The sequence below is a fragment of the Nerophis ophidion genome, linkage group LG23 (assembly GCF_033978795.1).
Source record: "Nerophis ophidion isolate RoL-2023_Sa linkage group LG23, RoL_Noph_v1.0, whole genome shotgun sequence".
Taxonomy (NCBI): Eukaryota; Metazoa; Chordata; class Actinopteri; order Syngnathiformes; family Syngnathidae; genus Nerophis; species Nerophis ophidion.
Genome location: NC_084633.1, coordinates 27,044,734 through 27,061,022, shown reverse-complemented (window position 1 = coordinate 27,061,022; position 16,289 = coordinate 27,044,734). Strand labels below are relative to the sequence as shown.

The 16,289-nt window shown below is 38.2% G+C and overlaps 1 protein-coding gene across 2 annotated transcripts in view; it reads right to left on the bottom strand.

Annotated features, from left to right (window-relative positions):
- LOC133541828 (ral guanine nucleotide dissociation stimulator-like 1) overlaps window positions 1-15,727 on the bottom strand; it is a 74,139-nt gene extending 58,412 nt beyond the window's left edge. For both annotated transcript variants that reach the window (XM_061885458.1, XM_061885457.1), the window contains exon 1: window positions 15,487-15,727. In XM_061885458.1, coding sequence (XP_061741442.1) covers window positions 15,487-15,510 — 24 coding nt within the window. In that variant the 5' untranslated portion in view covers window positions 15,511-15,727. The remainder of the gene's footprint in view (window positions 1-15,486) is intronic.
- Window positions 15,728-16,289: the final 562 nt, after the last annotated feature.

Below are 16,289 nucleotides of genomic sequence, written 5' to 3'. Positions count from 1 at the left end.
TACAAATAAACATTGATTGATTGATTGATTTTTTTTATTTCTTGTGCGGCCCGGTGGTTGGGGACCACTGCTCAATCACAAAAAAATAAGAGTTGTAGAAATGATTGGAAACTCAAGACAGCCATGACTTTTTTATTTACAAGTGTATGTAAACTTTTGACCACGACTGTGACATTGTTTTTGATAACACAAGCAGATTACGTAAAGTCTGTTTTCTTCGTAGTTGTGTGCGTGTAAAATAACGTGTGCCCTTTCAAAATGTGTTGCATAACTCCGGCGTCGATAACAATGCCTGCATGACCGCACATTAATCCATGTGGTGTGCACGCAAACGCCTTTATAATCTATAACGCTGCACGGAAACGTCAGCAAGGAGACATGCAATGTTATTTACCACTCTTGTGTTAAACCAAGCAATTACATTCAATGGAAAAAGCTGACAAAAAAAAGTCAAAATGCCTTTTTGGAACCAGTATCACACACACATCCATTGTCTTTGGTAGAAACTGCAGTCGTTTGTTTGCTGCACAGAAAGGAAACGTTGTGTGCTCCTTGCAGCCATTGTGACCATGCCTTGCTGGCACAAAGCAGCACTATCAGTCAAATGTAAATACAGCGTTAGCCTTGCATTGGTTGCCTTATCTGATCCCGCTCTTGATTTTCTTGCAAACACCCAAGACATCGCCATTTACTTCCACAGTTTGTTTTTGTTGATATTTACACTTGGCAGGGTAGGCGATACGGCAAATAGTGGTGTTGATTTGATAGCAAGTAAACACAGGACGAGCCAGTATTGCTGATACTAATACACAGACTTTTGTTTTGAAATTCTTCAAGATCTTTAAAAAAATATTGCCTTCAATTTGTTAATAACTATCATAATTAGAATAGAGAAATATTTCACGCCAACAAAAAAATATAGTTACAAAATATATAAAATGTTATTTTAAAAAAAATGGCAAAATATTTTTTGAGACAATAGGCCAAACTACCGAAAAAAGAAAAAAAATGCCAAGGCAATTTTAATATTTTTCTAGATTAAAAAACGTTTTACACATTTTTATTTCATTAATTTATTTGCAACACTTGAAAAACAAATATAGTATCTCCAATACAATATCCTCATGTGAGAAATACAATAGGAATATTAAAAGAAAATAGAAAAAGTGTTAATGTAATTGAAATTCTTTTAGATCTTTAAATAATTTTGCCTTCAATTTGTTAATAACGAAAATAATTAGAATAGAGAAATATTTCAGGCCAACAAAAAATCTAATTACAAAATACATAAAATGTTATTTTAAAAATTGGCAAAATACTTGTTGAGACACAAAAGACAAAAATACCAAAAATAAATAAAACAATACAAGGGCCATTTTGATATTTATATATGTATTATTTTACAAATACAAGGGCCATTTTGAGATTTATATATGTATTCTTTTATTTTGTAAAAGGTTAAATAAACTTCATATACATTTTTTATCGCATTAATTTGTTTTTAACACTCAAAAAGCTAGTAGAGCATTTCCAATACAATATCCTCATGTGAAAAATACGGTGTATTAAAAACAATAGAAAAAGTGTTAGTGTTAGAAGCATATGTTTTGCCAACTCTAAAGATGTCGTTAATATAAAATATTATGCTTTTTTGCTCTATTTTTCTTGCATTTTTTTTTTTTTTTTTACACTTGTTAGGGTGGGCGGTACGGAAAATAATGGTATTTATTTGATACCAAGTAAACGCAGGTCATACCAGTATTGCTGATATTAATACATCCATTCATCCATCCATTTTCTACCGCTTATTCCCTTTGGGGTCGCAGGGGGCGCTGGTGCCTATCTCAGCTACAATCGGGCGGAAGGCGGCGTACACCCTGGACAAGTCACTACCTTATCGCAGGGCCAACACAGATAGACAGACAACATTCACACTCACATTCACACACTAGGGACCATTTAGTGTTGCCAATCAACCTATCCCCAGGTGCATGTCTTTTGAAGTGGGAGGAAGCCGGAGTACCCGGAGGGGACCCACGTATTCACGGGGAGGACATGCAAACTCCACACAGAAAGATCCCGAGCCCGGGATTGAACACTGACTACTCAGGACCTTCGTATTGTGAGGCAGACGCACTAACCCCTCTTCCACCATGAAGCCCGATACTAATTCAAGATCTTAAAATTGATTTTGTGATTTTGCCTTTAATTTGTTCATTGTGATCATAATTACAATAGAGAAATATTTCATGCAAACAAAAAATATAATTGAAAAATATAGAAAATATAATTTTAAAAATTGTCAAAATTTTTGTTGAGACACGAAAGACAAAATTACCGACAAAAAAATCAAAGAATGTAGGGGTAATTTTGATATTTTTATATGTATTTTTTTTTTGTAAAAGGTTAAAAAACATACACATTTTAGTTTTTATATATTTATTTGAAACACTTAAAAACAACTATAGCATCTCCAATACAATATCCTCATGTGAACAATACAATAAGAATTTTAAAATAAAATAGAAAAAATTTTAGTGTTAATCGCATATAATGTTTTGCCAAATCTAAAGATGTTATTAGTATAAAAAAGTATGGTTTTTTTGCTCAAATTTTCCTGCAGTTTTTTTTGTTTACACTTGTTAGGGTGGGCGATACATAAAATATTTGTATTGATTTGATACCACGTAAACGCAGGTGGCACCAGTATCGCTGATGTCACGTCGGGGTTTTCGCAGCTTACTGCGGGGTTCGTGCTCCCGAAATGCAGACGGACCACTCCGGACAAGGCGTGCAGGTAGGAACATGTTTTAATCCTCAAAATATCAAAAGGAGTACAAAAAACAGAAAACAAGCCACTTGGAGCTATCGCTATCACTTAGCATGGACTAGGGACAAGTAATACTTCAAAGGACAAGGCTACCACTTAGCATTGGCTAGGAGACAATCAAAACTTACGAGGACAGGTTGCATGTAGCAAAAAATGACGCCAGGTCGACTGGCCGGCAAAGGCAGGCTTAAATAATGCCTCTGAATAGTGCTCGGGAAGCAGGTGAACACAATGAGCAACCATGGCAACCAAAACAAACTCCGAGGTCCACAAACAGGAACTGAAGGAGTCTAAAACTAACAGAAAATACAAAATATGATGCGGATCTCAGATCATGACAACTGATACAGAGATTTCTAATTTAAAATTCTTCAAGATCTTAAAATTGATTTTGTGATTTTGCCTTTAATTTGTTCATCGTGATCATAATTACAAGATTGAAATAGTTCAGGCAAAACAAAAAACATTATTAAAAAATATATAAAATATAATTCAAAAACTGTCAAAATATTTTTTGAGACATGAAAGACAAAAATACCGACAAAAAAAAACAAAGAATGCAGGGGCCATTTTGATATTTTTATATTTATTTTCTTTATTTTGTAAAAGGTTAAAGCACATTATACACATTTTCATTTTTATTTATTTATTTATTTGGAACACTTTAAAAACAATTGGAGCATCTCCAATACATTATTGTTAGGCTGGGCGATACGCCAAATAGTGGCATTGATTTGATACCAAGTATTACTGATAGAGAATTTTAATTTGAAATTCTTCAAGGTTTTTTAATGATTTAGTGATTTTGCCTTTAATTTATTCATTGCGATCATAATTAGAATAGAGAAACATTTCAGGCCAAGAAAAAATAGAATTACAAAATTTATATAATATATATATATTTTTAAATTGTCAAAATATTTGTTGAGACACAAAAGACGAAAATACCGACAAAAAAAAAGCAAATAATGCAGGGGCCATTTTGGATATTTCTATATGTATTTTTTTATTTTGTAAAAGGTTAAAAAATCGTTATACACATTTTTAATCTCATTGATTTGCTTGTAACACTTACAAAACTAATATAGCATCTCCAATACAATATCTTTATGGGAAAAATACAATAGTAATATTAAAAGAAAAAAGAAAAAGTGTTAGTGTTAGAAGCATATAATGTTTTGCCAAATCTAAAGATATTATTAGAATAAAAAATATGCTTTTTGCTCTATTTTTCTTGCAGTTTATTTTTTGTTTATACTTGTTAGGATGGGCAATACGGCAAATGTTGGTATTGATTTGATAGCAAGTATACGTCCAACCAGTATTGCTGATACTAATACAGAGACTTTTAATTTGAAATTCTTCAACGTTTTTCAATGATTTTGTCTTTATTTGGTCAATCGCGATCAGAATTACAATAGAGAAATAGTTCAGGCCAACAAAAAAAATTATTAGAAAATATTTCACATATTATTTTAAAAAATTGGCAAAAAATTTGTTGACACAAAAAAAATAAAAAATACCGACAAAAAAAATTAAAGAATGCAGGGGCTACTTTGATATTTTGATATGTATTTTTTAATTTTGTAAAAGGTTAAAAAACAAACACATTTTTAATTTCATTAATTTATTTGTAACACTTAAAAAACAAATATATCATCTCCAATACATCCTCATCGGAAAAATACAACAATATTAAAAGAAAATAGAAAAAGTGTTCGAAAAACAGCAGGAAGAAGCAAAAGCATATAATGTTTTGCCAGAACTAATGTCGTTAGAATAAAAAAGTATGTTTTTCTTGCAGTTTTCTTATTGTTTACACACTTGTTGTGATGGGTGATACAGCAAATACTGGAAATGATTTGTTAGCAAGTAAACGCAGGTCCAACCAGTATTGCTGATACTAAAACAGACTTTTAATTTGAAATTCTCCAGGACCTTTAAAAAAATGTTGTGATTTTGCTTTTAATTTGTTAATTGCGATCATAATTACAATAGAGAAATAGTTCAGGCAAACAAAAAATATAAATACAAAATATATCAAATGATTGTAGCTGAGATAGGCGCCAGCGCCCCCCGCAAGCCCAAAAGGGAATAAGCGGTAGAAATGGATGGATTGATATTATAAAACATTTTTTTCTAAATAATTTTTGAGACACGTAAGCAGAACTGTCGACAGAAGAAATCAAAGCAAGATATTTATTAATTTTTTTTGGTTGTGAGCTTCAGTGGCCTAGTGGTTAGAGTGTCCGCCCTGAGATCGGTAGGTTGTGCGTTCATACCCCGGCCGAGTCATACCAAAGACTATAAAAATGGGATCCATTACCTCCCTGCTCCCACTGAGCATTAAGGGTTGTAATTGGGGGTTAAATCACCAGAAATTATTCCCGGGCGCGGCACCGCTGCTGCCCACCGCTTCCCTCACCTCCCAGGGGGTGATCAAGGGTGATGGGTCAAATGCAGAGAATAATTTCGCCCCACCTAGTGTGTGTGTGTGACAATCATTGGTACTTTAACTTTTTAACTTAAAGGGGGGTTTTGCGTGGCTTTTTTAACATACTTTTCATTTCTGTCATGCATTTTGAACACTACACAAAAAATATAGCCTCTTCAATTCAAAATAGTCATCTGAAAAAACAGTAGTAATATTAAAAGAACATTAAAAAAACAAAAAGTAAAAGCATATAATGTACTGCCCCACCTAAAGATAGATTATTGTGTCTTTTTATGTCTTTTTGCCATATTTATACTGATTTAAATGTTATTTCTACATGTACCAAGAAGGGCCAAACATGCCAGTGTTGCCAGACATACAAACCCCGATTCCATATGAGTTGGGAAATTGTGTTAGACGTAAATATGAACGGAATACAATGATTTGCAAATCATTTTCAACCCATATTCAGTTGAATATGCTACAAAGACAACATACAGTACCTGATATTCAAACGGATAAATACATTTTTTTTGCTAATAATCATTAACTTTAGAATTTGATGACAGCAACACATGACAAAGAAGTTGGGAAAAGTGGCAATAAAAACTGATAAAGTGGAGGAATGCTCATCAAACACTTGTTTGGAACATCCCACAGGTGTGCAGGCTAATTGGGAACAGGTGGGTGACATGATTGGGTATAAAAGCAGCTTCCCAAAAAATGCTGTTTTTCACAAGAAAGGATGGGGCAAGGTACACTCCTTTGTCCACAACTGCGTGAGCAAATAGTCAAAACAGTTTAACAACAACGTTTCTCAAAGTGCAATTGCAAGAAATTTAGGGATTTCAACATCTACAGTCCATAATATCATCAAAAGGTTCCGAAAATCTGGAGAAATCACTCCACGTAAGCGGAATGGCCGGAAACCAACATTGAATGACCATGACCTTCGATGCCTCAGGCGGCACTGTATCAAAAACCGACATCAATCTCTAAAGGATATCACCACATTGGCTCAGGAACACTTCAGAAAACCACTGTCACTAAATACAGTTCGTCGCTACATCCTTAAGTGCAAGTTCAAGCTCTACTATGCAAAGCGAAAGCCATTTATCAACAACATCCAGAAAACGCCGCCGGCTTCTCTGGGCCCGAGATCATCTAAGAAGGACTGATGCAAAGTGGAAAAGTGTTCTGTGGTCTGACGAGTCAACATTTCAAATTGTTTTTGGAAATATTCGACATCGTGTCAACCAGGCCAAAGGGTAAGCGAACCATACAGACTGTTATCGACGCAAAAGTCAAAAGCCAGCATCTGTGATGGTATGGGGGTGCATTAGTGCCCAAGGCATGGGTAACTTACACATCTGTGAAGCAAACATTAATGCTGAAAGGTACATACAGGTTTTGGAACAACATATGCTGCCATCTAAGCGCCGTCTTTTTCATGGACGGCCCTGATTATTTCAGCAAGACAACGTGTTACAACAGCGTGGCTTCATAAAAAAAGAGTGCGGGTACTTTCCTGGCCCCCATGCAGTCTACACCTGTCTCCCATGCAAAATGTGTGGCGCATTATGAAGCATAAAATACGACAGCGGAGACACCGGACTGCTGAACGACTAAAGCTTTACATAAAACAAGAATGAAAAAGAATTCCACTTTCAAAGCTTCAACAAATAGTTTCCTCAGTTCTCAAACGTTTATTGAGTGTTGTTAAAAGAAAAGGTGATGTAACAGTGGTGAACATGCCCTTTCCCAACTACTTTGGCACGTGCTGCAGCCATGAAATTCTAAGTAAAATATTATTTGCAAAAAAAAAATAAAGTTTATGAGTTTGAACATCAAATATCTTGTCTTTGTAGTGCATTTAATTTAATGTGGGTTGAAAAGGATTTGCAAATCATTGTATTCCGTTTATATTTACATCTAACACAATTTCCCAACTCATATGGAAACGGTGTTTGTACAATAACTATCTTATTTAGACCTTAATTTTCCCCACTATGTGATTTCCCTCTACTATTTTGTGACCCAAAGTGCCATAAGTTACAATAATTTGACCCCGTCAATACAGTATTAGCAAACGTAAACAGGATGTTTGGTCACTTAGTAACATACGTCAAAAACATGTATTTTGACACAACTTTTAAGAAACGTCAAAATGGGGATTAGGAACGAGCAAATAAGATTTTGGGGGTGAGTCGGACCGTTTCTGCCTAGCTACCATACGTTTATGTTACAGGGCGGAATTGCTGGCATTCCGCCTCCTCCCACAGAGACAAAGCGCCTGGATGACCGACAAAAGGGTTCACTCGGTTTATTTCATTCCGCTACACGACAAATGCGTCCAGTTGCAAAGAGTGAACCCTCTTGCCGGCCGTTTGGAACAAAACAGAACAAACGCGCAAGGACTTGGTAATTTATTCCTTCGATTAGCCGTACGCTCACAAAGTTATGGGCGGACTTTGACGAAACTTTCAGGAAATGACAAAAATTGGATGAGGATCAAGTGTTCACATTTGGGGAGCGATACGGATCACAGTCTGGATTCAGGTTGGGGTTTTTTTTAAGGATTCTGCAATAATTTTCCTCATATTACAGTCAATTTAAGATACGGGTACGATAACTTGTCATTTTCCATCTGGCAACATTGGAATGAGCATTTTGGACACCCTTAACTAGTTCCCAGAAGTAACTTTTTGTTTGTAAACTTTACAACAATACATATAAACACTTTCCTTTGTTTATATATTTAAGTTGTATTTACTCACAATATATTTTATTATCTAGTTGTCCAATTGCTCTTGTTATTATGTGTTGTCCCCATACCAATATTTTGGTACCGGTACCAAAATAATTTCGATACATTTTGGTACATAAAACAAGAATGAAAAAGAAGCAGTGCAGTATCAACATTGTGTATGGTGCGGATCGTGTTCTGCTGACTTCGACTGTGGATGTTGTGGATCGGTGGAGGGAATACTTCGAAGACCTCCTCAATCCCACCAACACGTCTTCCTTTGAAGAAGCGGTGCCTGGGGAAGCTGCAGTGGACTCTCCTATTTCTGGGGCTGAGGTCGCTGAGGTAGTTAAAAAGCTCCTCGGCGGCAAGGCCCCGGGGGTGGATGAGATCCGCCCGGAGTTCCTTAAGGCTCTGGATGCTGTGGGGCTGTCTTGGTTGACAAGACTCTGCAGCATCGCGTGGACATCGGGGGCGGTACCTCTGGATTGGCAGACCGGGGTGGTGGTCCCTCTCTTTAAGAAGGGGGACCGGAGGGTGTGTTCCAACTATCGTGGGATCACACTCCTCAGCCTTCCCGGTAAGGTTTATTCAGGTGTACAGGAGAGGAGGCTTCGGCGGATAGTCGAACCTCGGATTCAGGAGGAACAGTGTGGTTTTCATCCTGGTCGTGGAACTGTGGACCAGCTCTATACTCTCGGCAGGGTTCTTGAGGGTGCATGGGAGTTTGCCCAACCAGTCTACATGTGCTTTGTGGACTTGGAGAAGGCATTCGACCGTGTCCCTCGTGAAGTCCTGTGGGGAGTGCTCAGAGAGTATGGGGTACCGGACTGTCTTATTGTGGCAGTCCGCTCCCTGTACGATCAGTGTCAGAGCTTGGTCCGCATTGCTGGCAGTAAGTCGGACACGTTTCCAGTGAGGTTTGGACTCCGCCAAGGCTGTCCTTTGTCACCGATTCTGTTCATAACTTTTATGGACAGAATTTCTAGGCGCAGCCAAGGCGTTGAGGGGATCCGGTTTGGTGGCCACGGGATTAGGTCTCTGCTTTTTGCAGATGATGTAGTCCTGATGGCTTCATCTGACCGGGATCTTCAGCTCTCACTGGATCGGTTCGCAGCCGAGTGTGAAGCGACCGGAATGAGAATCAGCACCTCCAAGTCAGAGTCCATGGTTCTCGCCCGGAAAAGGGTGGAGTGCCATCTCCGGGTTGGGGAGGAGACCCTGCCCCAAGTGGAGGAGTTCAAGTACCTAGGAGTCTTGTTCACGAGTGGGGGAAGAGTGGATCGTGAGATCGACAGGCGGATCGGTGCGGCGTCTTCAGTAATGCGGACGTTGTATCGATCCGTTGTGGTGAAGAAGGAGCTGAGCCGGAAGGCAAAGCTCTCAATTTACCGGTCGATCTACGTTCCCATCCTCACCTATGGTCATGAGCTTTGGGTCATGACCGAAAGGATAAGATCACGGGTACAAGCGGCCGAAATGAGTTTCCTCCGCCGTGTGGCGGGGCTCTCCCTTAGAGATAGGGTGAGAAGCTCTGCCATCCGGGAGGAACTCAAAGTAAAGCCGCTGCTCCTTCACATCGAGAGGAGCCAGATGAGGTGGTTCGGGCATCTGGTCAGGATGCCACCCGAACGCCTCCCTAGGGAGGTGTTTAGGGCACGTCCAGCTGGTAGGAGGCCACGGGGAAGACCCAGGACACATTGGGAAGACTATGTCTCCCGGCTGGCCTGGGAACGCCTCGGGATCCCCCGGGAAGAGCTAGACGAAGTGGCTGGAGACAGGGAAGTCTGGGCTTCCCTGCTTAGGCTGCTGCCCCCGCGACCCGACCTCGGATAAGCGGAAGATGATGGATGGATGGATGGACATTTTGGTACTTTTTTAAATAAAGGGGACCACAAAAATTAGCATTATTGGATTTATTTTAACAAAAAATCTTAGGTTACATTAAACATATGTTTATAATTGCAAGTTTGTCCTTGAATAAAATAGTGAACATACTAGACAACTTGTCTTTTAGTAGTAAGTAAACAAACAAAGGCTCCTAATTAGTCTGCTGACATATGCAGTAACATATTGTGTCATTTATCTAACTATTATTGTGTCAATTTTATTAAGGACAAGCTGTATGAAATGGATTATTAATCTACTTGTTCATTTACTGTTAATATCTGCTTACTTTCAATTTTAACATGTTCTCTCTACACTTCTGTTAAAATGTAATAATCATTTATTCTTCTTTTGTTTGATAATTTACACTAGTTTTGGAAGATACCACAAATTTGGGTATCAAAACCAAGTAGTTACAGGATCACACATTGGTCATATTCAAAGTCCTCATGTGTCCAGGGACATATTTCCTGAGTTTATAAACATAAAACGAATTTTAAAAAAACGACAGAAGATGTAAAATATCGACGTAATCCTAGTAGTATCGACTAGATACGCTACTTCAGTTGGTATCATTACAGTGGATGTCAAGTGTAGATACACCAATGGTTTGTTTACATTTGGACGCCAGTGAGGAGTGAAGCATGTTTAGCTATTCCTTGTCCTGCAGTGATGATTTTTGTAAGAAACTTACTTTATTTGTCACCATGGAGACAAGGATTACTGATTTAGAAGTTGCTAAAACACTGCCAACTGGGGTGGACTTTAGCAGCTAGCTCGCTAGCCATGTCTTAAAGCATTTTTTCCTGAGAGTGTTGTAGTGTTATAACTTCACCTTTATCTTTGGTTTTTAAGCCAAAATGCGTCCGTTCTCCAAGCTGTGTCTGCTTCTAAGTACTCCGTGTGTGTGCCCTGCCGAATATGCTCCTCTGCTCATAAACCAGCAATGACACAATGGTTTAGTACTGAATACGGACTTTATCAATGAATTCTCAGAGTTCGTTGCTGATCTAGTGACACACGCCGATAATATAATCATAATGGGGGACTTTAATAGCCATATGAATACCCCATCGGACCCACCGTGCGTAGCGCTCCAGACTATAATTGATAGCTGTGGTCTCACACAAATAATAAATGAACCCACGCATCGCTACGGTAATACGATAGACCTAGTGCTTGTCAGGGGTATCACCGTTTCCAAAGTTACGATACTCCCGTATACTAAAGTATTGTCCGATCATTACCTTATAAAATTCGAGGTTCAGACGCATGTTCGGCAAACTAATAATAATAATAACTGCTATAGCAGCCGCAACATTAATACGGCCACAACGACAACTCTTGCTGACCTACTGCCCTCGGTAATGGCACCATTCCCAAAGTATGTGGGCTCTATTGATAACCTCACTAACAACTTTAACGACGCCCTGCGCGAAACCATTGATAACATAGCACCGCTAAAGTTAAAAAAGGCTCCAAAAAAGCGTACCCCGTGGTTTACAGAAGAAACTAGAGCTCAGAAATTATTATGTAGAAAGCTGGAACGCAAATGGCGCACGACTAAACTTGAGGTGCACCATCAAGCATGGAGTGATGGTTTAATAACTTATAAACGCATGCTTACCTTAGCTAAAGCTAAATATTACTCAAATCTCATCCACCGTAATAAAAACGATCCTAAATTTTTGTTTAGTACGGTAGCATCGCTAACCCAACAAGGGACTCCTTCCAGTAGGTCCACCCACTCAGCTGATGACTTTATGCAATTCTTTAGTAAGAAAATTGAAATCATTAGAAAAGACATTAAAGACAATGCGTCCCAGCTACAACTGGGTTCTATTAACACTGACACGATTGTATATACGGCGGATACTGCCCTCCAAAATAGTTTCTTGTTTTGAGGAAATAACATTAGAGGAATTGTTACAACGTGTAAATGGAATAAAACAAACAACATGTTTACTTGACCCACTTCCTGGGAAACTGATCAAGGAGCTCTTTGTATTATTAGGTCCATCAGTGCTAAATATTATAAACTTATCACTTTCCTCGGGCAATGTTCCCCTAGCATTCAAAAAAGCGGTTATTCATCCTCTTCTTAAAAGACCTCACCTCGATCCTGACCTCATGGTAAACTCACCTTCCCTTTATTTCAAAAATCCTCGAAAAAATTGTTGCGGAGCAGTTAAATGAACACTTAGCGTCTAACAATCTATGTGAAACTTTTCAATCCGGTTTCAGGACAAATCACTCCACGGAGACAGCCCTCGCAAAAATGACTAATGATCTATTGCTAACGATGGATTAGTGATTCCCAAAGCCCAAAAAAAGTCTGTGGGCTATAGAGCGTTTTCATTTCGGGCTCCAGTACTCTGGAATGCTCTCCCGGTAAAAGTTTGAGATGCCACCTCAGTAGAAGCATTTAAGTCTCACCTTAAAACTCATTTGTATACTCTAGCCTTTAAATAGACTCCCTTTTTAGACCAGTTGATCTGCCGTTTCTTTTCTTTTTCTCCTATGTCCCACTCTCCCTTGTGGCGGGGGTCCGGTCCGATCCGGTGGCCATGTACTGCTCGCCTGTGTATCGGCTGGGGACATCTCTGCGCTGCTGATCCGCCTCCGCTTGGGATGTTTTCCTGCTGGCTCCGCTGTGAACGGGACTCTCGCTGCTGTGTTGGAGCCGCTTTGGACTGGATTCTTGCGACTGTGTTGGATCCATTATGGATTGAACTTTCACAGTATCATGTTAGACCCGCTCGACATCCATTGCTTTCCTCCTCTCCAAGGTTCTCATAGTCATCATTGTCACCGACGTCCCACTGGGTGTGAGTTTTCCTTGCCCTTATGTGGGCCTACCGAGGATGTCGTAGTGGTTTGTGCAGCCCTTTGAGACACTAGTGATTTAGGGCTATATAAGTAAACATTGATTGATTGATTGATTGAATACGATTAATTAGTATAGCGGTACTATACTAATATCATAATATTATATACTATCTTTTGTATTTTTGGTATTGTCTACTACAAACTGTGGTGCGCGTACAAGCGCCAGATAATGACTTCAGTGAATACTCAACACAGTGTTACTGTTCAAACTGTGGGTAATGCTACAGTGACCAAAAATAGTACATAAACTTGTTAAATAAACTCTACTTTGTTTTTAATGAATACATAAGCCTACTACGCTCCTGTATTTTAATGTCTGTCATTATGGTTGTACTTGGAGAGCCAAGAGTTTTCTTAGGTGGAAAAAGTTTGAGAACCACTGTTCGGCTACATTTTATTTATTATTTCTTCCTCAATTGTGCCTTTGAGAGTGTTTTAGCTGTCCTTTCTTCTGATAATTAAGCTATGTAAATGTATTTTTATTATCACAGCTGTGTCAAAAAAATCCTGTTGCGGATTAATAGAGTTTGGCTAAGTCTAACAATACATAAATACAACAATATCAACAGTGTGAATGTACAAACAACACAACAAAAACACAAGATATTAGATCCTTACACTGGTATCAATCTGATACTACGATCAATATTTGCATATTTGAATATTCAACTTCCAATAAATTCAATACATCCATCCATTTCCACCGCTTGTACCACAATTTTTTTTTTTTTACTTATTTCATAATTATTAATTAAAAACAAGTATTTTGGTTGTGTCTTGTAAATACAATGTTGTTGTATTTTATGTGGATAGTATGAGTTGTGGCTTGACGATTACTATTTCTGGAATCCCACCAAACTATCACAAAATTAAGCAGACTTGTAGGGATAGTGTCGCCTTTGCATCATTAATAGCTCGTAGAAGGATTTTATTAGTGTGGAAATCCCAGTTTGCCCTCCAGGCCTCCCTGGGGCTTAAAGAACTCATGTTTTTCTTAGATTTAGAGAACATTAAATATAACCAAAACAACTTGGACTTGACCTGGGGCTGCATAATTAGTTCAATCGATCCATCCATCCATTTTCTACCGCTTATCCCCTTTGGGGTCGTGGGTGGCGCTGGTGCCTATCTCAGCTTCATTCGGGTGGAAGGCGGGGTACACCCTGGACAAGTCTTAACCTCATCGCGGTGCATAATTAGTTGAATAGCTAAATTAAATACACTATAAGACGGATGTGACACTGACTGTTCACAATGAACCTTTTTATGTACCTCTACTCTTTTTTCTTTGTTGTTTTTATCCATTGACACTTCTTTCTCTGTATGTTTGTGATTTTTATTTTTGCTAACTTTTTTTCCCCTTTTTAGTCAGTTATTGTGATTCTCTATCTGCTTGTGGTGAAGAGGAAGACAGTACATTGCTACCCACCGCATATTCGCCAACCCTCCCGGATTTTCTGGGAGACTCCCGAAATTCAGCGCCTCTCCCGAAAACCTCCTGGGACAAATTTTCTCCTGAAATTCAGGCGGAGCTGGAGGCCACACCCCCTCCAGCTCCATGCGGACCTGAGTGACGTGTCGACAGCCTGTTTTCAAGTCAGCTTTCCCACTAAATAAAGAGCGTGTCTGCCCAATGATGTTATATCGTTTATCTCGTCTGTTTTGTAAGTGGCGCTGGAAGCCGGCAGACCCGTCAGCGATCCTGTTCTGTCTCCCTGTAATGTTTGTTTGATCTTGAATGAGATTGTGCTGAAAATTGTAATTTTCCTGAAGGAACTCTCCTGACGGAATAAATAAAGTACTATCTAATCTAATCTAAGTTATAACTGTAGAATGATCGAGGGTGAATTCTTGGTTTCTTATGTGGGTTTAATGTTAGGCAGTTTCATTAACGTCCTCCCAGCGCGGTAAAACAACACACAACAACAGCAGTCCGTTTTCATCTACCGTAAAGCATTTCGTCTGCCGTAAACAACAAGTTTGTGAAACTCTTAAACAGGACAATACTGCCATCTACTGTACATGCATATGGTTGGAAAAACAAGGATGGACAATTCAACTCTTAACTCAACAATGAGTACATGAGTGTTATGTGTGTGTAAATGTGTAAATAAATGAACACTGAAATTCAAGAATGTATTATATATATATATATATATATATATATATATATATATATATATATATATATATATATATATATACAGTTGAATCTAGCAGTAAATATACTCTCCCCTCTTAACCACGCCCCCACCTCCCGAAAACGGAGGTCTCAAGGTTGGCAAGTTTGACCCATAGTGACTGAAATGTCTTATTATTAATCTGTAATCGAACCCCAAAAAGGGACAAGCAGTAGAAAATGGATGGATATGTATTTTGTTTTGTTTTTTGGTTTGTTTTTTTGGGGGGGGACAAAAAAATAAGTATGTTTTCTCAGTACCTGTATTATGCTTTCCCTATCAAATGAATAAAATAAAATAAAAACAAGTGTTTTATGTCTAAAGAAAGGATGATTCAATGAGACGTTATGTAAACATTTAAGCTTTGTAGTTTAGCAAAGCAGCAAGCTAACACAATATGAAAGGCTTTTAGGCACAACGCGTCATTATGACGCTGTTTGACAGAGGAGTCACGTACTTTAACAAACTATACACTAGCTCGTTTGTAATAAAAGTAAAAAAAAATAAAGAAACAACTTACCATTGTCAGCTCCCATTTTCCCATGTCGCGTCTTTAAGGAAAAGAAGCTTCCATGTCGCTTTTCAAAAATCAACCTTTTTTTTTAGGACTTCATGTTTGTTGACGGTACGATTTAAATCATTTTACACGAAAAAAAAAGAAGAAATAAAATACGTTAAATGTTTGGCCGCATGTTAATAATGTTGGAAGTGTGGAAGGGAGCAACCGATACTGGCCAAGTGTGTGAGCGTGAGTGTGTGTGTGTGAGCGTGAGTGTGAGTGTGTGTGATAGTGGGCGGGGCTAATTTCATGCGTGCGTGTGCATGTTTAACCATTTATTCGGGACAATATATCCTCGACGACGGTATTTTCATATATTTGCAGCATTTTAAGAAAGTTTCTTTTAAAAGAACGTAACACTAAATAAAAAAAATGGCGAAATGGACGAAATAGATCAATGCTACAACAGTATTGGCCGCTAGATTGAGACCCAACCAATCAGAGAACTCTGTTTAGTATCGTGGCCGCTGATTGGCTCAATTACAAAATGTATATTAGATTAAAGGAGTCTATTAAAATGTGGTATTTAATCTCTAGAAAGTTTTCGTAATATTTAGAAGGCTCTAGCTATGAAATAATTGGATTTATAATAAATGATAATGACTTCACAGAAATGAAACCAATGAATAGGCATGGATGGGAGATTACTTATATTTATATTTATTGACTCTTATATTGTCTACAAACAACAAAACAACAGTTTTTGATTAACACTACTGACTTTTGTAATAAAATGGAATCATACGATTCCCTTTTATTTCATA